Source organism: Stegostoma tigrinum, chromosome 1 (genome assembly GCF_030684315.1).
Source record: "Stegostoma tigrinum isolate sSteTig4 chromosome 1, sSteTig4.hap1, whole genome shotgun sequence".
Lineage (NCBI taxonomy): Eukaryota > Metazoa > Chordata > Chondrichthyes > Orectolobiformes > Stegostomatidae > Stegostoma > Stegostoma tigrinum.
The window spans coordinates 161,322,247-161,347,686 of record NC_081354.1 but is presented as its reverse complement, the minus strand read 5'-3'; the positions used below and the strand labels follow the sequence as shown (position 1 = coordinate 161,347,686).

At 41.8% G+C, this 25,440-nt stretch overlaps 1 protein-coding gene across 5 annotated transcripts; it reads right to left on the bottom strand.

Annotated features, from left to right (window-relative positions):
• Positions 1-1,346: 1,346 nt before the first annotated feature.
• Positions 1,347-25,440, bottom strand: skor2 (SKI family transcriptional corepressor 2). Of its 5 annotated transcripts, none has more exons than XM_048539079.2 (9): positions 25,355-25,440; positions 22,626-24,442; positions 22,189-22,252; positions 21,595-21,669; positions 20,382-20,447; positions 19,063-19,161; positions 18,481-18,548; positions 3,688-3,779; positions 1,347-2,107 (listed from the first exon to the last, which is right to left on the bottom strand). In XM_048539079.2, exons 2-8 carry the CDS (start codon positions 24,402-24,404, stop codon positions 3,717-3,719), a joined length of 2,214 nt encoding a protein of 737 aa, XP_048395036.1. In that variant the 5' UTR covers positions 24,405-24,442; positions 25,355-25,440; the 3' UTR covers positions 1,347-2,107; positions 3,688-3,716. The 5 variants fall into 5 exon arrangements, 4 of the variants coding, with proteins under 4 accessions (XP_048395036.1, XP_048395047.1, XP_048395017.1 ...); XM_048539090.2 differs by having other exon boundaries at positions 19,087-19,161; XM_048539060.1 differs by lacking the exon at positions 3,688-3,779.

Sequence of the window (25,440 nt, the reverse complement as noted above, 5' to 3'; positions counted from 1 at the left end):
GTATGCCTTCTTAACAGCCCTGTCAACCTGGGTGGCAACTTTCAAGGATCTGTGTACATGGACACCGAGATCTCTCTGCTCATCTACACTACTAAGAATCTTACCATTAGCCCTGTACTTTGCCTTCCAGTTACTCCTACCAAAGTGCATCACCTCACACTTGTCTGCATTAAACTCCATTTGCACCTCTCAGCCCAGCTCTGCAGCTTATCTACGTCTCTCTGCAACCTACAGCATCCTTCATCACTATCCACAACTCCACCGACCTTAGTGTCGTCTGCAAATTTACTAACCCATCCTTCTACGCCCTCATCCAGGTCATTTATAAAAATGACAAACAGCAGTGGACCCAATACCGACCATTGCGGTACACCACTAGTAACTGGTCTCCAGGATGAACATTTCCCATCAACTACCACCCTCTGTCTTCTTTGAGCAAGCCAATTTCTGATCCAAACTGCTATATCTCCCACAATTCCATTCCTCTGCATTTTGTACAATAGCCTACCGTGGGGAACCTTATCGAACGCCTTGCTGCAAGGTGTAACTCAATGGGACGAATTGTCTGCTTTCACTCTGTAGGGATTCTATGAAGCTGTGGAGGTACAAATCTAGTGAGAAAAAATTATGGCACAGCTGATCTGGAAGTGCTGGTAATATTTTTAATCAACATGTTCAGATATGCTATGACGCTCTCTGAAGCAGATGGGACTGGAACCTGTACTTTCTGGGTCTGAGGGGTCAAACAAACAACCACTGCACCACAAGAGCTTCTTAGACGTGCTCAAATGTTGACTGTGAATGCAAAGCATAGAATCTTATTTAATTCAGCAGCATGCAGTAGCTGTGGGAGAAATTTCCTGGTGCAAACGTCAGGTGAGGATTTACTTATCCATATTCAACCAACTGATAGATAATGAATAGCCACATGGGTGCAGTACTGGATCCGTAGGGACCAGTGGACCAAGAGCAGCCATGTACTTTCATTGAGAAGGTGATTAAAATAGACAAATAATATATTTACAGAAGATAAATTCAGTGTGCTTGATATTCAGCATCAGTGAAGAAGTGTGATTAACAAGATCTGAATTGGGAAGCCAGTATTTTCTGAGCTGCAAGTGTAGGAGTGGGATATTTCCTTGAGTACGTCTTTGTATATTTTTGTTTCCACTCAAGCAAAGATATACTTTTATATCTTAGTCCGATATCCCAAGACAATCCATTTACCTTCATTGCAGTAATTGATATATGACAGGTTTTATTTACACACGTAATTAATTAGGGATTTGCACAAAGTGGATTTAAATACATTTTAATAATAACAGTAATATTAAATACACCCAATATTTAAAGCCAAAATATTTCAAGTGATAGAGGATACTCTTATTTAACCATTAATAAATTAAGCAGGCAAAAGTTAGAGAAGAATTAGAGTAGTGGTGTAATTTCCTGTCCACGGTCTGCTGTCTTCCCTCCTCTTGAGCTTAATGCAATTCCAGTCCACTAATCAAGGACTGAGTTTGTAGTATTTCTTCCAGAGAATCATTCAATGAGACAACTGATGGTCTTCTTGAAGTCCACACACATGTGCATGCGCGTACACACACATTCACGTACATTGTTGTTCATTAATCCATAGTGTTACATTAAGATTTACTAATCTCCTTAAAGTGGATACACTAATCCCCCTTGAAGTGGGCTCACCAATCTTCTTAGGAATGGTTTCAGTAATCATCCAAAAAATGTTCTCAAGTCTTCTTAAGGTAAGATCACTAGTACCTTTAAAACGGACACACCAATCTTCTTAAGAGTGGGCTCACCAGCCTTCCTTATGCCTCAAAAATATCTAAATGGAAGCACCACATACTTAAGAAGCCAGTTAATAGTGATTCTTTATACCACTAACAAAGTTTGAAGTCATGTTAATGTCTCTTAGGAAATCATTGATTTATGTATTAACTTTTGTTGAGTTTGAATTTCCAGGGTTTTGCATTGTGCTTGGTCCTTCAGTCCTTCACTTGATCTTTCTTCTGATGCTCGAGGTTTGCATGTGGAGCTTTGCTCTGTGCTTGTATCTTACAAATGACGTGCACTTCATCATATGCTTCTGTGTAATGAAGAAAACCCAGTCAATATAAACCCATGGCTCAAAGAGGGCACTTGTTATTTTTGAGGAGGAGGCAATGGCCTAGTGATATTACCACTGGACTGTTAACTCAGGGACACAGGTTACGACCTGGGGACGTGGGTTTGAATCCTGCTATGACAGATGGTGGAATCTGAATTCAATTAATATCTGGAATTAACAGTCTAATGATGACCACTAATCTATTATCTATCGTCAGAAGCACCCATTTGGTTCACTAATGTCCTTTAGGGAAGGAAACTGCAACCCTTACCTGGTCTGATCTACTTGTGGCTCCAGGCCCACAGCGATGTGGTTGACTCTTAGGGATGGGCAATAAATGCTGGCCTAGCCAGCGATGCCTGCATTCCGCGAAATGAGTTTTTAAAAAATTCTACATGTAAACAGTTCACAATGTTCAGAGGGCAAGGCACTTACACAGGGCCTTGATTAATTAAAACATTTACACTGAGCTGAAGAAGGAGACCCTAAGGTAGGTTACTTAAATATCTGTCAAAGGCACAGCTTTTAAAGGATTGTTTAGAGAGAGGTGGAACGGGCCTGCTATTTAGGGATAACTTTGAGCAGTTTACAGCACTGATAATTGAAGGTCTGTCCAATATTTGTAGGTCAAAAGAAGACAGGGTGAATGGGAGTTCTTGCATGGTTATAGGATTGGATAAGCTACAGAGGTAGACGCAAGAAGAAATTTGCACACAAACATACGCATGTTAAAACTGATGTTTAAGTGAGCCAGGAAAATGAGTGATTACTGGGGGAAATGCACGAATGGAACTTAGTGCAAGTCAGGACAAGGGTAGCAGGTTTTAGATTAGATTTGATTTATTATTGTCACATGTACCTGGGTACAGTAAAGAGTTTTGTTGCTTGCAGTACAGGCAGATCATACCATACAAAGATCACAGTTTTGGATGATATTAAGTTTATGGAGAGGCAGTTGTGAATAAGAGGCTATGTTAAGCACATTTAAACAGAACCTGTTATAAAGAAGGCTGGTGAGCCTGCTGAACTTGGGTTTTGTCGGAATTGGTACGTCCATGCAACCATCACAATGAAGTACGCAGATATGCTTACCTCACATCCTGAGACCAACCATCTGTCTGTGATCACAACCTCTCTCCAGTTCTTCTCCCACCCCAACCCATTTCCAGGACCTATGACAGGGATCCCACTGAAGAGACACTGACCCAAATTTGATTAGATCACATGGGCAAACACAGGCAGCTACTCGCTGCAATTGCTAAAATAAAATGCAGGGTGCATTTCTTGGGACAACATTAAACCTTCTTTTCTTAGCATGCTTTGGTAGCACTCCATCAGTTACACATCTATAAACAGGCCGTGACAGATTTGTACTCACAGGTATAGGGTGGAGCACAGTGCTGAGCATTTTCAACATCAAGATGAATATCTTCTCGATCTATCCCTTCTCTCTCTCCCAGTGCTCCCTCCAAATGTTCATTGTGAAATGTTCCTTTCAAACCTAATTAATTTCCCTCTTGTGATGCGTTCACAAGATGAAATTAGCTACTTGTACTAACCCAAAGCTTCAGTCCTGTTCATGAACTGTTTAGCTTTTGTTCATCTGTGTGCTGAGTCTCTCTTTCCTCATCAGGCTTGCTGCATATGGAATCTGAAAGAATGGGAGAGAGAGAGAGAAAGAGAGAGAGGGAGAGAGATGATGAATTAGAGCACAATATAATGAGGGGGTCACCGACAAGATAGGGTGTGACTATTTATGTTGTCTAAATGGACTTTGAAAAGATGTTTCATCACAGGAGATTGTGTGAAATACTAAGACTGGAGGGAATTGGAGGTAAACTTGTATTGAATTGATAAGTGATTGGGAAATAGGGAGGAGGAGTACTTTGACAAAGTAACAACTGATGTTTTGACTGATTAAGAAAAATGGTGCAGATGAGTTAACATGGGAAAGCATGAGGCCATCCGTTATAGGTCCAAGAAAGAAAAATTGCAATATTTTCATAGCGGTGAGAGACTTGAGGGGGTGCAAGTTAATGCAAGCAGCAGCAGAATACAGGCTGTAATGATTCTTCCCCCAGAGATAATGGGAACTGCAGATGCTGGAGAATCCAAGATAACAAAGTGTGAAGCTGGATGAACGTAGCATGGCCCGCTGTGTTCATCCAGCTTCACACTTTGTTATCTACGACATTGCCCCCGATTCCTCCACATTTCTGAAGAAGGGTCACTGGATCTGAAATGTTAACCTTGCCTTCTCTTCATAGACGTTTTCAGACCTGCTGGGTTTTCCCGGCATTTTCTGATTTTGCCCGCCACATTTAAACTTCTTGGATAATATTCAGCAGTGAATAACAAGTATCAAGTGCCATTTCATGCTGATTGCACAAGGCACCCATTCAATTGGAGGAGCAAAGGAATTCAGGTGCCCGTGTACACAGACCCACAAATTATTGTACAGGTACGAATAGCATTCAAAAAGGCTAATGGAAGGTTGGGCATTATCCCAGTGGGGTTGAGGGGTGGGGGTGAAGTTCACCTTCACTTGGTCAGACATCAGTAGTGCGCTGGGCTGTGGATGCCACAGCACAACAGCATATATGAAGGAGATATAGCAGCTTCACCAGAATAATACTAGGACTTAAAGGCTTAAATTATGAAGATGGTTTGCATAAACTTGGGTTGTTATAGACTGTTTAGAAGGTTGAGGTGTTTAAAATGATAAAAGGATTTAAGATGGTCAATTAAAAAATAGCTTTTGTCTGTGGTGTGGGAACAAGAACAAAAGGAGACAAAATTAGAGCTATGTCCTTTGGGAATGAAATCACAAATGCTTATTCACTCAAAGACTACGGGATATGTGAGATTCTGTCCCCCAGAAGACTGCGGATGTGGGTCAGTTGAATTTATCAAGACTGCAGTTGACAGAATATCAGTAGGTGAGCGATACCAATCAAAGACAGGTAAATGGAGGTAAGTGACACATCAGATATGATCTTACTGAATGGTGGAGCAGGTTGAAGAGACTGAATAATGTGCTCTTGTCCCTCTGGATATTCCCACTTAAATGGGTCATATGCAGTTCCAATGTCTGAGACAACGCAAGTTCGTAGAATCCCTGCAATGTGGAAGCTGGCCATTCAGCCCATCGAGTCTACGCTGACCCTCCGCAGAGCATCCCATCCCCTACCTTATCCCTATGACCCTGCACATCCAATGGCTATTCACCTAGTCTGCATATCCCTAGGCCCTGTGGGCAATTTAGCATGGCCAATCCACCTAACCTGCACATCTTTGGATAGTGGGAGAAAACTGGAGCACCCAGAGGAAACCCACACAGACACGGGGAGAATGTGCAAACTCCAGTCGCCTGAGGTCAGATTCGAACCAAGGTCCCCGGCGCTGTGAGGCAGCCGTGCTGATGACTGACCCACCACCCTGCTCACTAAAATTATTTAGGTTTCTTTCAAAATGTACCTGTTGGACTGAACCTCTGCAATAATAGATCATATTTTATAAAGCAGAGCTGTGTTATTAAACACGTTGTACAGTGTTTCACAGGGTTGTGGTTCTGCTGTCAGTCAAAGGAACTAGTTTTAGTTACCTAAATACTGACAGCAGGTCATAGGAGCACATGTTGACAACCTAACTTACATAATGTAGAAACACTTTAAAATGACATGTAGCACACAAAGAGGGATAAGTTCACAAAAATTGAAACTTTTCCAGAACCTCAAGTGGAAATTCTCTTCTTCCCCAGCTCCTTTTGTAAGTTTTTTAAAAACAAAGCATAATGTCACCTAATTGTCCCCTCCTGCCTGACTTCATTTTGTCTTACTGTTTATCCCTATTCAACATTAACTGTGAACTCACTCTGGGCCCTGTCTTTTCAACTTCATTTCTAATTATAAATACCACTTGCAAGGCACATTTTCAGATTTCAGCTGTTAGCACTTAATTAAATATTAATCCTTTGTTATGTTCAGCATATTAGATGGAGATTGTCCCAAAACTTGTTTCATCTGGGGGACAAGAGGTGAAAATTGATTTGGGATGGTCTGTGATCAATCTGTTCAGCAACAGATCCTATAGACTTAATCGTCATTGTCTGTTCCCTCTTGAAATGAGTTAGTGATGAGGTCAGGATTATTTAGCAAATGCATGGGCACTAAGAAAAGGAAATTTTTAAAAGTTCAAATGAACCCTTCTGGAAGAGCAGGAGAGCTCCCAAAATATGACAGATATCACAACTGTTCCCACACATTGGCCTCACTTAGTTTGCTTCAATGCCACTATGCACCCCTCCACACCCCATCCCACCACTTGTTTGAGGGCTTCTCGCTGTATTGCAGCTGTGTGTGTGTGTGTGTGTGTGTGTGTGTGTGTGTGTGTGCCCATGCCTGAGTATGTGTCTGTGTGTGTTCATGTATCTGAGTGTGTGTGTCTGCGTGTCTCTATATATGTGTGTGTGTGTTCATGTATCTGAGTGTGTGTGTCTGCGTGTCTCTATATATGTGTGTGTGTCCATGTGTTTGTGCGTGTGTGTGTCTGCGTGTCTCTATATATATGTGTGTGTGTGTGTGTGTGTGTGTGTGTGTGTGTGTGTGTGTGTGTGTGTGTGTGTGTGTGTGTCTGTGTGGGGTCATAAAGTAGACATCCATTGCTCACCAGTCTAATTTAAGTACGAGTGGAGGACAAACTTCAATCAATTCATTTTCAGGACACAGTTAGTGTGAGAGGTTGGCACTACATAATCTGTATTTGTCCATCTTTTCCTGATGTCACAGGGGTGACCGGTTTCATTCATCTTTTGCAATCAAAGGCATTTTCCTTCCTGTTCTGGTTCCCAGACAGGAACCCAGAAATTATGTTAATCTGCAGGCCAAAAATTTCAGTTTAGCATTCCCAATGGGGAAACAAGGAAAAAAATTATGATTCCACCTGTGTACTGGCTGAAGAATCTTTAGTAAGGTGAGAGAAACTGACAGTGTAATAAAAGTCATTCCCTGAGATAAGACAATAATTTGTTACATTCTGAGTACTCCATCCAGTGATTCACACATAATCCCTGGCAGCATGAGCCAGCAAGTTCATTAATGACCGTGACCAGTAACACCAAGTGAAAACCTGTGCTTTCTAAATGTCCATAAAGACACACCTTCAACCATTTGACAACTTGCAAGAGTGGGAATGATGGCTGATTTTACCTTTTTTAATCAGAGAATACAACAGATATCCTAGAAAAGAGCTGCCAAATCAACAGAGAAATACACCTGAACTGGAAAGCTTTTAGTTCTGCAAGGTTTAATAGAATACAGAAGTGGTATATTCATGAAATTAGCTTTGGAAAAGTCTCCAACACTGCAGAATGCAACAAAGGATTATCATTTACTGAAGGGCTAACAAAAAGTGCTGAATGAATTTACAAAAGCAAAATTGAAAACCCAAGAATATGCCATTGCATTGTCATAGCCCCAATCCATACAGAGTTTCTTTTGTGGGAGCTCATTATAAAGTTATGGCAGAAAGAATAGAAGGAATCTTTGATAATAAAATGTGAGGCTGGATGAACACAGCAGGCCAAGCAGCATCTTAGGAGCACAAAAGCTGACGTTTCGGGCCTAGACCCTTCATCAGAGAGGGGGATGGGGGGAGGGAACTGGAATAAATAGGGAGAGAGGGGGAGGCGGACCGAAGATGGAGAGTAAAGAAGATAGGTGGAGAGAGCGTAGGTGGGGAGGTAGGGAGGGGATAGGTCAGTCCAGGGAAGACGGACAGGTCAAGGAGGTGGGATGAGGTTAGTAGGTAGCGGGGGGTGCGGCTTGGGGTGGGAGGAAGGGATGGGTGAGAGGAAGAACCGGTTAGGGAGGCAGAGACAGGTTGGACTGGTTTTGGGATGCAGTGGGTGGGGGGGAAGAGCTGGGCTGGTTGTGTGGTGCAGTGGGGGGAGGGGACGAACTGGGCTGGTTGAGGGATGCAGTAGGGGAAGGGGAGATCTTTTTCTAAGTTCAAGTGTGAGTTCAAGCATGTGCACTAGACTGACATTTTATTGTACAGAAGGAAGTGTTGTATTGTTTGAGGTTTCATGACTGAGATGAAACTGGGTCAGCTGTTTATTCTAGATGCTTCAACAGGCATTAACAGTCACAAAGCAGTATTCAAGGAAGAGCAGGGTATTCCACATAAACTGACAGATTACTGCCAGAAAAAGAAGATTAATTGATTAATCAGTGTGGAACTGGAGGAATTCTGAAGCAGGGTCCTGACCTGAAACATAATTTTCCTGCTCCTCTGATGCTGCCTGAGCCGCTGTGTTCCTCCAGCTCTACACTGTGTTATCTCTGACTCCAGCATCTGCAGTTCTTGCTATCTCTAACTGATTAATCACCTCTTTGTTGTCTGTTGGATATCACCACGTGCAAAACAGTTACCTCATTTACACCTATATAATTACATTGAAAGCACATTGAAATCAATTCATTGAGCGTGAAAGTTTGCAGGATTTCTGAAAATGCTACATTAAATGGCATGACCTTGATAAAGATAACAAGGTGTCAGAAATCTGATGAAGGGTCTAGGCCCGAAATGTCAGCTTTCCTGCTCCTAAGATGCTGCTTGGCCTGCTGTGTTCATCCAGCTCTACACTTTGTTATCTCGGATTCTCCAGCATCTGCAGTTCCTACTATCTATGATCTTGATAGAGGTTTAACTCTGGAACTATCGTTGTATAAAAACCATATTTAAAGACACACCTAGAACTAGTGGAACCACTGTGGGACATTTGGTGGAAGTGTGTAGAAAGAGAATGAATTGAAATTCTCACCGGGAATATGGCTTTTACCTGTTTCCTCACACCTCTTAGAGCACAAAAAGCCCCACTGTAGACTTTGTCACAATCACAAAACCACAAATTTCTTACAGCACAGAAAAGAGGCCCATTGGACCACCATATCTGTATAGTCTATGATTGTGTGCTCCGTGCCATATTAATACTGTCTAGGACACAATATGCTTTATTAACTGCCTGCTCAACCTACCTTGTCACATTTAATGATTTATGCATTCTCACACACCTTCGTAGGGGAGGCAATGGCCTAGCGGCATTCTGGCTCGATTATTAATTCAGAAACTCAGCTCATGTTCTGGGGTCCAAGGTTCAAATTCCTCCATGGCAGATAATGGATGATGAATTCATTAAAAATCTGGGATTAAGGATCTAATCATGATGGTGAAACCGTTGTCAATTGTTGGAAAAACCCAGCTGGTTCACTAATATCCTTCAGGGAAGGAAACTGCCGTCCTTACCTGGTCTGGCCTACATGTGGCTCCAGACCCATAGCAATGTGGTTGAGTCTTAACTGCCCTTTTGGCAATTAGGGATGGGCAATAAATATTGGCCTAGCCAGCGACACCTTCATCCCGTGCATGAATAAAACAAAACACTTCTGCCTCTGCACCTCTTTCAGAGTTGTACCTTTCATTTGATATTGTCTATCCAGGTTCTCCAAACCAAAATGTATCACACTTCTCCACATTAAACTTCATCTGGCATCTGTTCTCCTAACTCTTCCTCACATTGCTTTCAAGTTGTGCATCAACTGCAACATTTGAAATTTAGTTCTGCAGAAGGGTCACCGGACCCAAAACGTTAACTAAGCTTTTGTCCTTCTCAGATGTTGCCAGACCTGCTGAGCTTTTCTAGCAAATTTGTTTTTGTTTGACATTTGAAATTGTGCCCTGTACACCAACATCTAGATCAATGACAGGAATCAGGAAAAGCATTGACCCCAACACTGCAATAGGGTTATTTCATTCAGAAATTTCAGCTGAAGGGTCTAGACCGGAAACATCAGCCTTCTTGCTCCTCTGATGCTGCTTGGCCTATTGTGTTCATCCAGGTCTACACCTCGTTATCCATTATTCTCTGCTCCCTGTACTTTGTCTACATTGCTGCTGTCCCTGTTATTCCATGAGCTCTAACTTTGCTCAAAGGCCTAGTTTGTGATACCATATCAAATTCTTTAGGGAAGTCCAAGTACACCATAAGAAAAAGGATCAGGAATAAGCTGATCAACTTTCAAAGCCTGCTCCATCAATCAACAAGATTATGGTTGATCTAACATTCCTCATGTCCACTTCCTGTGTTTTTCCCATAACCCTTAATTCCCCTATTGATCAAAATCTATCTGTGCCTTAAACTACAAGGTCTCTATCACCACAGCTCTCTTAGCAAGAAGTTCCAAAGAATCACAACCCTTTGAGAGAAGAAACTCCTCCTCATCTCAGTCTTAAATTGATGCCCTTTTATTCTGCGGCTATACCCTCTGATACTAGTCTCTCTCGTGAGGGGTAACAGCATTTATCTTGTCAAGCCCGTTAAGAATCCTGTATGTTTCAATGAGATTGTCCTTCATTCTTCCAAACTCCAGTGAAGAGACTCCCCACCCGTTTATCTTTTCTCATAAGACAATCCCTCCGTACCAGGGATCATGCTAGTGAAACTTCTCTGAACTGCTTTCAATGAAATTGTGTCATTCCTTAAATTAGGGGGTGAAACTTCTCACAGTACTCAAGATGTGTTCCTAACAGTTCCTTGTACAGTTGCGGTAAGACTTTCTTACTCTTGTGCTCCACCCCGTTTGAAATAGGGCCAACATTTCATGAGCATTCCTGATGACCTGCTGTGCCCATGTGCTATCTTTCTGTGCTTAGTGCAGCAAGACCCCTAATTCCTTCTGTGCTGCAGCTTTCTGCAATAATTTTCCATATAAATAATATTCTGTTCCCTTCCAAACTGAACATCAGCAGCATTTCCCTCATCAACCCTCTCTGTTACCTTTTTCAAAAACTTAAGCAAATTAGTTAAACACGACTTTCCCTTAACAAATTCATACTGAATCTCAAGTTTCACAAAGGTTCTGCAATCATAGGTACAGCAGTAGGCCATTCAGCCCTCAAGCCATTCAATGAGGTCATGGCCGATCTGTGGCCCAACTCCATACACATGCCTTTAATCCATATCCCTTAATACCTTTGCTTAACAAAAATTGATCTATCTCAGATCTAAAACTAACAGCTGATCCTGCATTCACTGCCATTTGTGGATGCGAGTTCCAAACATTTGCCACTCTTTATGTTCAGAAATGTTTCCTGACATCTCCCATGACTATCTGGCCCTAATTCTCAGACTATGTCCCTATTTCTAGAATCCCCAAACAGTGGAAATAGTTTATCTTTACCTACCCTGTCTTATCTTGTTAAAGACTTTGATCAGGTCACCCCTTAACCTTCTAAACTCTAGGGAAAACAGGCCTACTTTGTTCAACTTCACCCTATAACCTAACCCCTGAACTCCAGGTTTAATTCTTGTAAATGCTTAGCAGGTCTGGCAGCATCTGTGAAGGGAAAAAAACAGAGTTAATGTTTCAGGTCCGGTGACCCTTCCTCAGAAATTCCTCAGAGTTCTGAGGAAGGGTCACTTTTTCCTTCACAGATGCTGCCAGACCTGCTGAGCTTTTCCAGCAACTTTGTTTTTGCTCCTGATTTACAGTATCTGCGGTTCTTTTGGTTTTTATCATTCTTGTAAACCTATGTTGTACTTCCTTATAAAAATGTCCATTTATCCACAGCAGTTTAAGCGAGTGGCCGTTTAGGAAATTATTTTCCTTCCCCACAATGTACATTTTGGATGACACCAAAGTAAACAGTGGTTTCTAGGGGAGCTTACCTGTTCTCAACATTTTAAGAGCCATATTTCAATTCAAATACTTATATGACAGCTCATCACAACTTCTCAAAAGCCATTATTGGTGGGTAGCGAATGGCAACACCTACCACCTGACAAAAGTAAATAAAAAACTTATGATTTGTACATTTTTAAGCACGAAGAAGGACAAGAAGGGGACTTTCAAGTTATGAAGTATTTGATTCCTATATTTTCTTCCCTTTAACTGAATTGTAGTACTACCAGTAGAGGGAGTCATTTACTTCCCTTCCTGGGAGTTGTTAAACTACAAACGTAATTTACATTCCCATAATAGTCTCCACACACTTGTATCTCAGGGTACCCTTACAGGGCACTAGCTAAAAAAAGTGACTACAGATAGGAGTGAGAAAGAGAAATGTGAAGAAATGAGGTGCTGCCTTTCCAGGTAGTTCACAAATAATGAAGTACTTTTGCAGCCCATTTCAGCACTGCAAAATCCCACAAACAACAATGTGATAATCATCAAATAATCTGTGTCTAGTGACTTTAATTCAAATATTGGTCCAATTTCCAGGAATAACTCATCTGCTCTTCTTTGAAATAATGCCATTGAATCTTTCACCGCTACCTTAGCTCGGGTAGATTGACCATGCTAACTTGCATATAGTGTCCAGGGATGTGTAAGCTAGGTGGATTAACCATGGGAAATGCAGGGTTACAGAGATAGGGTGGAGTGTTGTTTTGGAGGGTTGGTGTAAATTCAATGGGCTGAATGGCCTGCTTCCAGGAATTCTATGATTTTACCTAAGAGGACAGTTGATGCTAGATTGGTTGTTAATTTCACATCTGGATTGATAAATTGTCATCAAGTAAAGGGAGATGGGCCAAAGGCAGGGATATGGAGTTAGCCCACAGAACATGAATGATCTAACTGAATGGCAGAACAGGTTTGAAGGTTTGAATGGCCTCCTCCTGCCTTATGTTCTTATTTCCTATTTCAGACAGAAAGTTGGTTTGTCGTCTCTGAAAGAAGAGATCTCTGAAAGTGCACTGTGCCCTCGGCAAGGACTGGGTTATCTGTACAGACCTTTGTGCTCAAATGTTTGGCGTAGGACTCAAGCCTAAAATTTCTGATTCAGAGACAAGAGTGTTTCTTCTCACTGCGTCACACTGACATTACTGGAAGACAGTGATTTGGGAGCAAACTGATCCACAGCTTTTTGTAAGGAGGGAGAAATATGGCAAAAATATTGAGGCGGCATTCTAGGGGCTGTGAGAAGGAATAGCGAACAGTGAGAGAAAGAAGTGAGTGAGCCATGAAAGTATGCTCGTGACATTGAAACAGAAAGAGGTGTGATGCCATGGAGGGGATAAGAGATTAGCGCAAGAGTCATAAAGGCAGTTCTCTGGAACATGGGGAGCCAATGGAAGTTGGCACGCCTAAAATGATGGGGTGGCGGGGATGCAGACCTTATAGTGCACTGTAGGATGACAACACAAACTATAACATTCTGGGTGAATTACAGTTTATGGAGCACAGAAGCATAGAAGCTGGCAAAATATTATTAGCCTTCAGGTGGATCAGCATGCCAGGGTCTACACATTAGAAATTAGCCTGAAGGCACAGATATAAGAGATTGATGAGTTGGTCCCAGAGGCATAAAAGTACCCGAAGGGGCCAGAAAGGATGGCTTTGAGTTTAGCTGCAGAAATATTTGGCTTATCGGATCTTGATGTCGGGTATGCAGGACTAATTTCAAATCTGATGAATTTGAGACATATCAATAATGAGAATAGGACTTGAAGCTCTAATGTCTATAACCAAATTTTGCAAACTCAAGATCCAACCACATTTAAATATCTCCTGTGATCACTTTACCTGGAGTTTTTAGAACTCTTTGAATAAACATATTCTTCTTAATATCTTGAAGTGAGAGACTGTAGATTCTGGAATGTAGATTCCTGATCAAACTCAAGGAGGGAAACAGACAGCAATGAAAATTAACAAGGTAAAAGGGATGAACAGAAATCCCACTGAAGTGAAGAGTAGAACTTCCTTAATGTTCTGGTAATGGAGCACAGAACTGAACCTGTTTCACTTTCCACAGTGGTTGCCCAACCTGCTGAGTACTTCCATCAACTTTTGTTCTAATTTTCAAATACACCACTTTACTTTGTAGCAATACTTAGGATTTGCTCAAATCTGTACCTTTTGATAAAAGAGTGAGTATTATTTTAGTAGCAGTATTCCCATCTCCGGTTTAGAAGAGTTAAATTTGGGCTGCAGTCCAGACCGCTTCAGCAAACTGAGTGCCAGTGCTGAACATGGGGAGCCAATGGTCTTGATAACCAATGAGGGTATTCCTGTCTGATGGGTGTGGGTGGCACTGGCTCCATCATAAAAAATGGTGGAAGCTCCTGAACCACATTTGAGGAAAAGTATTCGGACATGAAAACTGTGAGGAAGGCAATGGAAAATGATCTCAGGCACTTGTCCCCACCAAGTAAATCCCAAGTCTGAAGCACAGGCTATTTGAATGTGTATTAATAATCACAGTAGATAGAGAATACATTGTAAAAATTAATGTGGGGGATAAATCTGTGATTAGATACAGAGATATAGAATGCAACTGGAAATGGTGGTAGATTATTTAAAGCCTAGAAAATTTGTAAGAAATCTGGGATGAGAGGAATAAAGGCTGGTATCAGTATCAAAAAAATGAAATTGTTTTAAAACAGTCAACAGAAAAGCGGGCTTATGGCAATGTCTGCTGAGAATCTTTAGCCCACCAGATTGAGTAGTAGCATCCCAGAAACTAAAGCTCTCGTTGATGCTGATGATACCTCATGAACTAGTTGCAGGTTGTTGGGGGCATCTATAGAGATTGGGGGACTAAGGTACATTATGGTGCAGGGTTTCACTTTTGGGAACTCTTATGCTATACCAATTCCGGGAGTGCTTGATGCTGATAGCCAGTGACAGAATAGAAATGAAAGGAAAATGTTATCAATACTGCCACACAAATGTTTCACCTTGAACTGAGAAAGTTACCATAAGATAAATTTTCTCAGGGTGTGCTCAGAGCCTCACTCATTGGCAGAACACATGAGAGATTGTAGTAATATTTTCCACAATCTTCTAATACATTGCTTATATCAGTGAGACTGCGCACTAAAGTGTGTCTTTGTAAAACTTACTTTATATTCAGACAGATGAGATTAATGTGACTGATGAGGACAAAAGTTGGAACACCGATGTGGCTAGTCTCATAAGTGCAGTCAAAACCAACAGTGGAAATAAAGAAAAGAGTGACAGACTTGGATTTGTATTGCACCTTTTGCAGCATCTAGATATCCCAAAGCACTTTCCAGTCAATGAAATATTTTTTAAATATGGTCACCTGTAATGCAGCAATAGCATTGTCATTCATTAAATTGATATGTCAATGTGACACATTTAGAAAATAATGGAGCTCTTACTCTGACTGGCCTGACAAGCAACCATGTTTGCAATTTCTTAAAAGAAGAATTACCGATCCTGATTCGGCAACTGATACACTACATAGACAGATAGGTAGAGGTGCCAACAGCAATTTTGAACTAAGGGAATTAAAAGAACAGAGGAGCTAAACAGGGCAAATAATAAACAAAGTATTAGCGAGTCCACAAGGTTGGCAGAGAAATCCTAATTAACATTTTCAGTGTTGACACAAAGGGCTTAAGGGGAATTAATAGTAATTTGAAATCAATTTTTACTTTTCAAAAAAAAGTAGATCAGCAATGTTGTAAATCCAACAGAAGAACAAATGAACAAGATCTCCAGCGTCTGAACGTTTCATTATGACAAGGAAAGGAGATTTAGGTTGTGTTCTAATATCCAAGCAGAAGGATATTATGTACAGCATCACATCATATCCAATTTGTTTCACATATGATAATGAATTCAAGAGTAAGTTAGTTATATGGATACCATAAGAATGTGCTAAATGAGGGACAAACCCATTTAGTTTGGAGTGCATAACACACAAAATAGAACACGGCCTGGAGTATGTTACCAAAAGGATAAGACATGTTTTGAAGACATTAGTCCAGTAACTAGAATATGTTATGGATGGGAGAACACATACTGGAGTGTGATAAATACAGGTTAACTACAGTCTGATAGTATTATATATAGGTTCATACAGAGACAAATGTATGTTGGAGAAAGGAGAATGTGTGGCTTGTAATCTGTTAAAAAAAAGGCTAATGTATAATCTATAATGGGTTATAAAGTCTATGTCACAGTACCTGTATTTATTTTGATTATGCCATGAGTTATAAGCACTGCCTTTATTGTGGATATTACATTCGACAACATTTAGCAATGAATATTAGTGGACCGTTCCACTGGATGGATGGGGAGGAGTAGAAGCCAAATCTGATTGCTGTCTCTTCTTCACAAATGCACATTCTACAGTATAGGCTACTGGACAATGGTGAGAAGGTACATCCCTGGCTGATGTTTCCCTCCCACATTCCTAAAACTAGACAGCCTGATATGAGCTAAATTAGTACATACAAGGGATTAACAGCACTACTAGGCTATTAAGGTAGCCAACAAAGTAATCAGGCAGAATCAACATGTATTTGTCAAAGAAAAATCATGTTTACCTAACTTATTGAAGTTTTTTTTCAAAAAGTAACTTGTGCTGTCAATAAATTTGAATTAGTGGATATACTTACTTGGATTTCCAGAAGATATTTGATAAGGTGCCACATCAAAGGCTATTGCAGAAAATAAAAGCTCATGGCATGAGAGTAACATAATGGCATGTATTGAAGATTAGCTGGCTAACAGGAAACTGAAACTTGGAATACATGGGTCTTTTTCAGCCTGGCAGGATTGTATGAATGGCATGCTGCAGGTGTCGGTCCTGGGACCTCAACACCTTACATTTTATATAAATTATTTGGATGAAAGAACCAAAGATATGGTGGGTAAATTTGCTGATGACACAAAGGTAGCTGGGAGAGTGAGTGGTGATGGTGGTTTAAGGAGGCCTCAAAGCAATTATAGATGGGGTAAATGAATCGGCAAAGATCTGGCAAATAAAATACAATGTGGTAAAGTGTGAAATTGTCCAATTTGGCAGAAAGAACAAAATAGAAGCACAAAGCAAATTACTGTGCATGTTGAAAGTCCGGAAAAAAAAACACATAAATTGCTGGAGAAGCTCAGCAGGTTGCTCAGCATCTGTGGAGAGAGATACAGAGCCAGAAAGAAGCATGTAGTGCTTCTCTAAATAGTAAGAGTTTGCAGAGCTCTGAGACACAGAGAAATCTGGATGCCCTAGTATATTAACCTTCTGCAATTCATATGCAGGAGTATCAAGAATCATAGATCCCTACAGTGTGGAAACTGGCCCTTCGGCCGAACAGGTCCACACCAACACACAGAGCATCCCACCCAGACCGAACCCTTAATCTCCACATCCCTGAACACTATGGGCAATTTAGCATGGCCAATCCACCTAGCCTGCACATCTTTGGATTGCGGGAGGAAACCGGAGCACCCGGAGGAAACACACGCAGACACGGGTAGAATGTGAAAACTCCACACAGTCACCCAAGGGTGGCATCAAACCTGGGTCCCTGGTGCTATGAGGCAGCAGTGCTAACCACTGTGCCACCATGCCACCAAAATCAAGAAAGTCAATAGAATGTTATGTTTTAATCTAAGGGGATTTGAATGCAAGAGTAGGGAAATTATGCTTTCCTTATATATACTGGTGAGACTGCAACTGAAGTACTGTGTGTAGTATTGGTCACCATACTTAGGAAAGCACGTCAACCTGTTGAAAGCAGTTCACAGAAAGCTTACTAGGTTAATACCTGGAATGAGCAGATTGCCTTATGAAGAAAAGCTAGACACATTAGGCCAGTATTCTTTCGAGTGTGGAAAAGTCAGAGGTGACTTAACTGAAACATGTGAGATCCTGAGGGAACTTGACTGGGTGGATACTAAAAGTATGTTTCTTCTTGTGGGAGAATCTTGAATTAGGGGTCATAGTTTAAAGAAAGGGGTCACTATTTAATACAGAGATAAGGAAACTTTTTTTCTCTCAGAGGGTTGTAAATCTTTGGAACTGCCTTCCTCAAAAGCATGTGGATACAGAATTTTACAATATTGTTAAGGCAGAGATAGATTCTTGATCACCATGGGATTGAAAGATTATCGGGGATATGAAAGAATGTAGAGTTGAGTGTAAAATTAGATCAGCCGTGGTCATATTGAATGGTGGGGCAGCCTCCAAGAACCTGTGGCCTATTCATGTTCCCTGTTGGTATGTGTGTATACGCACTATGATATCATATCCCTGTCCTCTGCTTCAATCTGCCAACAGTACATTAGGAAGCACACTCTCCAAATCCCACTTTAAATGTATCTTTCCTGAGAAAACAGCCTTATTTTGGCCAGTAGAAGATTTTCCCGAAAATGAGTTTGTTGTGTGTGTTTGCTATTTTAGATGTTGCCAAAGAGAGTTAACTGCAAATTGGTAGGTAAATGGCTAGGTATCCAAGAGCCTTGAGTTGGCGAATGAATTCCTGACACCGATACACCAGCTTAATCAGCAGGAGAAGCATGTAAGAAATTCTGTCTTACCATCTGTAATTGCTGCACCATCTCCTCTCTGTACGCCAGCTCCCGCTTCATCTGGTCCTGGAAGTTATCTGATCAATAAATGGATGGATAAACGGAAAACGTGGGTCAGATAAACTCGGACTTACACATGGCTATTACCAATACTTTAAATTATCCGCGCAGCTAACAAAACGAAACTCCATTCTAATCATCAAAAATTATTTCCCTTGAATTCAACAGTTTGACATGTTGCTGTACTGTATGTTTTTACACCTCACAAAGTTCGAGAATCACATTTTCACAGATTTTCAACAGTAACTAGCGGTGATCGCTGTAGTTATTTTCACAATTAGAAATCGCGGTACAAACCGACCAGCAGTGCCTCTCTCAGGCAGTTTCGAATAAGAAAGAGGGAACTAAAACGATGCTTCCTGAAACTGATTAATGATTATCCTAAAGGGAGTTGCAGTTTTTTTTAATAAAAGGGAGATTGCGGATATACTGCTGTAAACTGAACACGGATGTAGTTTTTTTTTGCTGTGACCAGGCACCGCCACAACCGAACTGAATAAAATACTAAAAAAGAGAAAAATAATATCTTACTGACAACAGTGAAAGAAGCGTTACCCTTTAACGCCTGAAATTCCTGTTCTAACCTCCGCCTCAGGTCAATCTGTTCCAATAACACTTTCTGAAGTTCTTCTGGAAATGAAACGCAACATTCGATTTAAAGAAGGCAAAGCTATCTGGCGTTGCTACCTATTTATAAAACGACCCCTTCTCCAGCGAAATCACACACTTACCCCGTCAAATCCTTATCATTTTAATCGGACAGATGGCATCCTGTAAATGTCCATAAATAGGGAGATGGGTTTCAATTTTTCCTGTTTACATCTGCGTTACTCCGTTTCAATCCCAAATCTCTGTTACTTCTCTCTAACATCCTGTCTCAGACATTTCCGTGTGTTCACGAGTCTCTGTTTAACTTTCTTCTTCATTCCTTGTTTACCAAATCATTTGTCGTAATTATGAATCTAGTGACTAAATCTTATTTTGTATTCGTTTATCTGTAATGATGGTGAAGGACCTACTGAATTGTAGAATTGGGTTCCTTCCGTTAATTTATCGATTCATTTGCTCATTTCCCCAGCCGAAAAAGAGCCAAAACGTTTTTTGAAAAAAACAATGAAATAACAAACATACAATAAAAACAAAATTTATTCGGACTGTTGAAGTGATGTGATGACATAAATTACTGTGATTTGGGAACATTCAGTGCACTTTACAGACGTAACATTCTAGTCACATGCAACACGTAGAGGTTTTTAACACTGATGTCCGGTAATGAAGAAGATGAAAAACAAATTAAAATCGGGTTGCAGGAGCTTTTCAATTTATATTCCCCAATAATGCATTTAATGTCAAATATGGAGGGAAAAATATGCAACATGTCCGCTTAATATGCAGCAAATCCTTATTCACGCTGTTTCGGCACCAAGATGAAAACGCCAGCGCAGTTTCGCCGGCTGTGTTATCCTTTGGTGGATAAAGACACAGGATTGAAACAAAGGCTTACTTGGGCAGATCGATGAACATCTAGATGATTACTGTATGGAGATTTCATTCTAAACGGACTAGTGATGATATGTAAATGATATGCCGGGCTATGGTAGATGTAAATAGGACACTAATACAGACATGTAAATCAACTTGTTAGATATATGGATTTTAACACTGGCATAAATTTAAAGGATAATCAATAGTAATGTTTATTCTGGTTGAAAACGTTCCAATGAAGCGTCTTGGGACAGTTTATTCAAGGCGCTATGTAAATACAAGTTGCTGTTGTTTACAGATTTATGTACATTTATGTATCCACGAGATACATAGACACGCCACGTGTATATACCGAACACGTTTACCTTTCTCCATATTTTCCACATCAGTCTTGATAGAGCGTGGTGATGTTGATTCTTGTGTCTGCTCACCTATCCAATTAAAAAGGTAAAACTCTTTTACGATCTTTACTGGACATTCACTTTCCACATCAGTATCGCACATGGGTTTCACTGATTGTAAGTGATTTTTTTTAAACGGTGATTTATTTGAAATGGCGAACCCACACGCCACAAAATTCCGTGCACTAATGCTGTCCCCATTACAATATTAATTGTCTCTGTCCACGTTCTTTAACAGGGATAATGTTTGCAACTGTAAAATAAAATAGACAATCTAAAGCATTACTAATTTCTCCAGGGAAACTGGTATTTAAACAAAATGGAATGTGGTGTGTATATTGTAAGGGGCTCCTCCCCCTAATAAAAGAAAAAAAAAGCGTGTATTTTTGTTCATTCTGAACCCTCGATGTTCGCTCTCATCTGACAGGCAAATTTGCAGACATAGCCCCAGGATAACAACCTCGTTTGACAGTCAATTAACCGCGAATCGACAAAGCCAAACGAGTTTGCATTACATAAATGGCAAATTAGATTATTTTATTCTCTCTCCCTCCCTCTAGAACAGATACCTACCCCGCTCATTGCAATTGAGACGCGGCATCAGAACTTCTAATCACGTCCTTTGCTGTCTTAGGTAAAGCCCTTGGCGACATTTAGCAATAAGAAAAGGTGGATTCATTTAATTTGTTTAAGATAATAAAGGGAATTTTCTAATGTATTGTATGCGAGGCTTATTATGAGCCAAATGATATCAGCGCTGATGGCTGTCATAAAACACCTTTATTATCTCTGTTGACAAATATTAAAAGCAACAAGCCTCATACATCCAGTTTTTGAAAGGGAACAATGTTGCATTGTATTACTTAGTGTAAAATATTGTTCCTTTTATTCTATTCTTTCCAGCCAGTCTCAATATAGTGTTTATATTTGCAGCTTTCTAATTTCACCCGATAATCTGGTTTTATTTTGTCCCGCAAACTCAAATTAATTTACTCAATGTTGTTAGTTTATGTGTAACCCCACCGGATCATTTGTGGGTTTTTGGGGGTTTTTTTCCCCCTTTGAATTTAGCCCTTGTAGAATTTTTTTCGCGAATATTCTCTTTCTTTGTTACCGTATATATTCGATATAAGTTTTAAATTATTATACGTCTTTCTGGTCATAATCACTTACTCACCCCCAGGTTCCCGCCAGAACCCCAACCCCGAGCTATCAGATTCCTCCGTGAAACAATCCTGCTGTTTAGTTTCAACTGCAACATAAAATATACATTAGTGTGGCAAAATCACACATAAAAAACAGGTGGAAATGTGGTGAGGGATAAACAAGGTCACAGACTGAAATAGGGTCAACAGATAAGCAGGAGGTCAGATGGGTGAAAAGTGGATAAACAATTTGTCCAGGGTCTACAGATAAACGGAAGGTCAAAGAAACACAAACAGGGTAGACAATTTATCCAGGGTCTACAGATAAACAGAAACATGGAGAAAAAGAATTATGGACGCAGGTACGGAATTACAAGTAAACACATGTCATAAATATACACATGGTCTCAGAGAGGAACCCAGGTCACTGGTAAACAGAGAGGCAAATAAATGAAGGACAAAAAAAGTTAACAATGAGCCCACGGCCACAAATATAAAGTGTGTTTAAAAATACAAACAACTTGCGTTTGTTTAAACTCTTGTTCCGGGTTGCACCTTGAAATTGATTGGAATAATTCGTAATTCCCACAAAACATTTTTTACAAGAAGTGTCATTTTGTACTTACTTGAAAAACTATCTTCATCTTTTTTAGAGTACAGTGAATGCTTTTTGGTTCCATTTTTAAGACCCTGTTGGAAGATTACAAAAGGATACGAAATATTAGGAATCATCCAAGAATGAGGGAGAGGCAGTTCGCCAACTGGAGCGTTGCTGTCAATTTGTTGAGAAATCTTGTTTGTAAACTTCGCCCCATGCTGTGTAATGGAAACGGAGACGACACCAATGTTCAATAATTAAAAGTCCCAGGGAAAAAAAACATGTAGATGAAAAGCAAATCAAATCACATATTACGGAGAATCAAATTATGAAATAGAATTTCGAGGCTATATTATTGCACTATTGATTTCTTTAGGGACACGATCGTCTTTAGCCGCGCCTCTTGTGCATGTTCTAGCCCAAAGCCAGCCATAATTAACTAAATAGCCGAAAGGTGATATTTACGTCTTTGTAATTGGGCTGCTCCAATGATACGGGATCGCAGGGAGTGGGTCCCTTATCACTGATTGGATCTTCCTTGCTCTCTCTCTTGTCGACACTTGGCTCCATTTTGGAGCTACAGAAATGTCCCGGGTCTTCAGTCCCTCCAAATCCGCTGTCCTGTGGCAGTTTGCTGCTGCTGTTGTTGTGGGTGAACTGCTCCAGAGGGATCCCCTCTTCCTGAGCATCTGCTGAGAGTTTGTTGGTCTCGACATCCACCTCTTGCTCTTCCTCGCTCGCCACGCTGTCGCTGTGGTAACTACAGCTGGTACCCGGGGAGGGATGCCTCTCTGAGCCAAAGTCCTCAGCGTTGCCATGAAGTTTGGCGATGCTCTCGATGTCTTTCACCACGGGCTTGAAGGCCGAGAGGTAGCTCTGCTTCCTGGCTGTGAAAGCAGACACGTCCAGGGGCTTGAGCCTGCCTTCAGCGGCTAGCCTGTGCTCCTGGCCTCCCGGGCCGGCGAGGCTGTCTCTGTCAAACAAGCTGTCTCTGGGAGCGGCCACGGTCAGGCTACCAGCTTCACTTTGGTCAGACACATCCAGGAAAGTCTGCCTTAAATTCGGGGACTCCCCCACCGATGTGATGGTACTGGGTTGGGGCTGTAGGTAGGTTGGCACCGGGATGCCACTGGCCGCCCTGGGGGGCCAGAACATACACAAGGGCGGGTAAAAAGTGTCCTTTCGGGCGGGCCACAGGAGGCCCGATAGTCCGGGCTGCTTCGGCTCGCCAGCCAGAGAGTCAGCGTCGTCCTTCTTCTGGCACAGCCCGAAAGCAGGGAAGGTGTAAGGGTTGGGAAACAGGGAGGCCGCCGGGAATTTCTGCAACATCCCAAATCCTTTGCTGGGGACCGGGATGACCGGGTAACTGCGGAGGTTCTTCCGAGAGGGGGCGCTGCCCCCGTCTTCCTCGTCCTCAGCAAACCTGGCCCTCTTCTGGGAGAGCTCCGGGCCTATCATGTGGCTGATCACACTGTTCACCGCCTTCACGGAACTGAGCGGGCCGCAATGTCCAGGCAAGGCTCGTTTCCGACTGCCCCCGTTAAACATGGCCTTCACATCTTCCCAGGCATAGGTCAGGTCTTGGGGAGGATTCTTATCGGTCAGCCTGAGGTGTCGCCTCCAGGAATTGAAGTTGGCGGCATCCGGTTGGGTGTACTTGGCTTCGGGCGTGCGGTGGGAGTGGAAGATGAACTTATTGGGAGAGAAGTACATACTGCAGTACGTGCATTTGATGCACTTCGCCCTTGAGCTGTTGTAACGGCCCGGGATGAAGCTGCCCCGGCTCCCCCAGGCACACTCATGGCTAACGTCGAAAGCAAAGTTATCGGGCAGCTTCGGAGGCTTGTTCTCGCCCAGAAACGACTTGCAAAGTCTCTCGGCTTCTCTCTTGGTGATCATGCCGCATCTCCGCGACGAGATTGGCATGGCCCCAGCCCTGCGCAGGATCTCCAGCTGCACCGGGGTACATTGCACACAGGTGATCCCCAAAGCCACCCTTCTGTTGTGGATTTCATTGTAACTGTAGTTTTTGAGCAGAGTGTTGGAGATCTGAGCCAGGCACAGCCTCTCCTGGTTGTCGATGATGAGGGACACGATTGGCACCCCGTACAGAATGACCTGGCCCACTTGGTTTGGCTTCATGGGGAGATGGGGAGATCTCTGCTGGTTCAGGGAATCCTGTTCGAAGGAACCTGTCGGTGCCACGTCACTGGGTGCTGGGAGTGCAGTCGAGACGCTTTCCATAGTGCTTGATATTTGTTTAGAAGCGGTTCTCCTTGTATCTGCGCCATGGGAAAAAAAAGAATAATATTAAAACAGAGAAGGGAGCGTTACAGTCTCACAATGTGATCAATATTAACATACACCTTAATAGGCCATCGATCAAAGCGTCTCGGTTGCTAAAGGCCTTTTAATCCCAGATACAAACATCAGAAGATTGATTCAATCCGGGCACGGTGCTAATGAAATTGTGAAATGTTCTTATGTACAGTAATAGATTAATCAATGTATTGTAACGACTTGTCACAAACTGAGAACGAGACAGACACGTTCCTCCGAGTCTCTGAATCACCCCAAGTGGGGAAAAAGCAGCTCCCCCCCCAAACAAAAAAGTGATGTTAGCAGGAAACGCCGCCTTATTCATTGTAGCCTCCCTTCGCCCGGGTCACTTCTTTTTTTGTCTTAGGCATGAATGAATGAATTAATTCATTAACAGAAGCAGCAACTTGTTCCTATTTAGCCCTGCTCACTTCCTATTGATGACAGGTGATTTTTTAAAAAAAATCATCCAAAACAAGAAAATACCCCTCCACAGGAAGGTCTGCGGAAAGAGTCGCGGGCAGGAAGCGAAACGGTGGACTCCATTCAGCTGATGACGATGGAGGGGACCGGGCACAACTGAGACTCTCTGAAAAGGTACCGGCGTCAGGAAGGTACTGAGCAAAGGGATGTAAAGACAGAAACATAGAGAGAATCTTGAACGGGATACACCTTAGAAAAATAGGAAGTAAAATAGAAAGAAAAACAATGCTAAGTAAATACGGTGATTATCATATTGAGGAGCAGGCCGATACATTTATGAACTCGGACCAGAAGGAAACTAGTGAGAGCACATTTTATTCATCCAATCGATCGACTCCTCATTCTATTGACATCCATCGCTTCAATTAAGTATTTTTAAGGCAACAAATTACCTGGTGCACAAAGCCCCGGACAAACCGTCACTGCAGCATGCTGGCCTCGACGGCAGCTCGTCCCACACCTTGCTGTCAGCCCACTC

Coding starts and splice junctions, on each gene's coding strand:
- skor2 (XM_048539060.1), bottom strand. CDS start 24,404: ATGGAAAGCGTCTCGACTGCACTCCCAGCACCCAGTGACGTGGCACCG. Junction 20,448..21,594: donor GTTCTGGCGGGAACCTGGGG/GTGAGTAAGTGA, acceptor TTAATTGGATAG/GTGAGCAGACACAAGAATCA. Junction 2,108..18,480: donor TGGTGCAGCAATTACAGATG/GTAAGACAGAAT, acceptor TTCATTACACAG/AAGCATATGATGAAGTGCAC.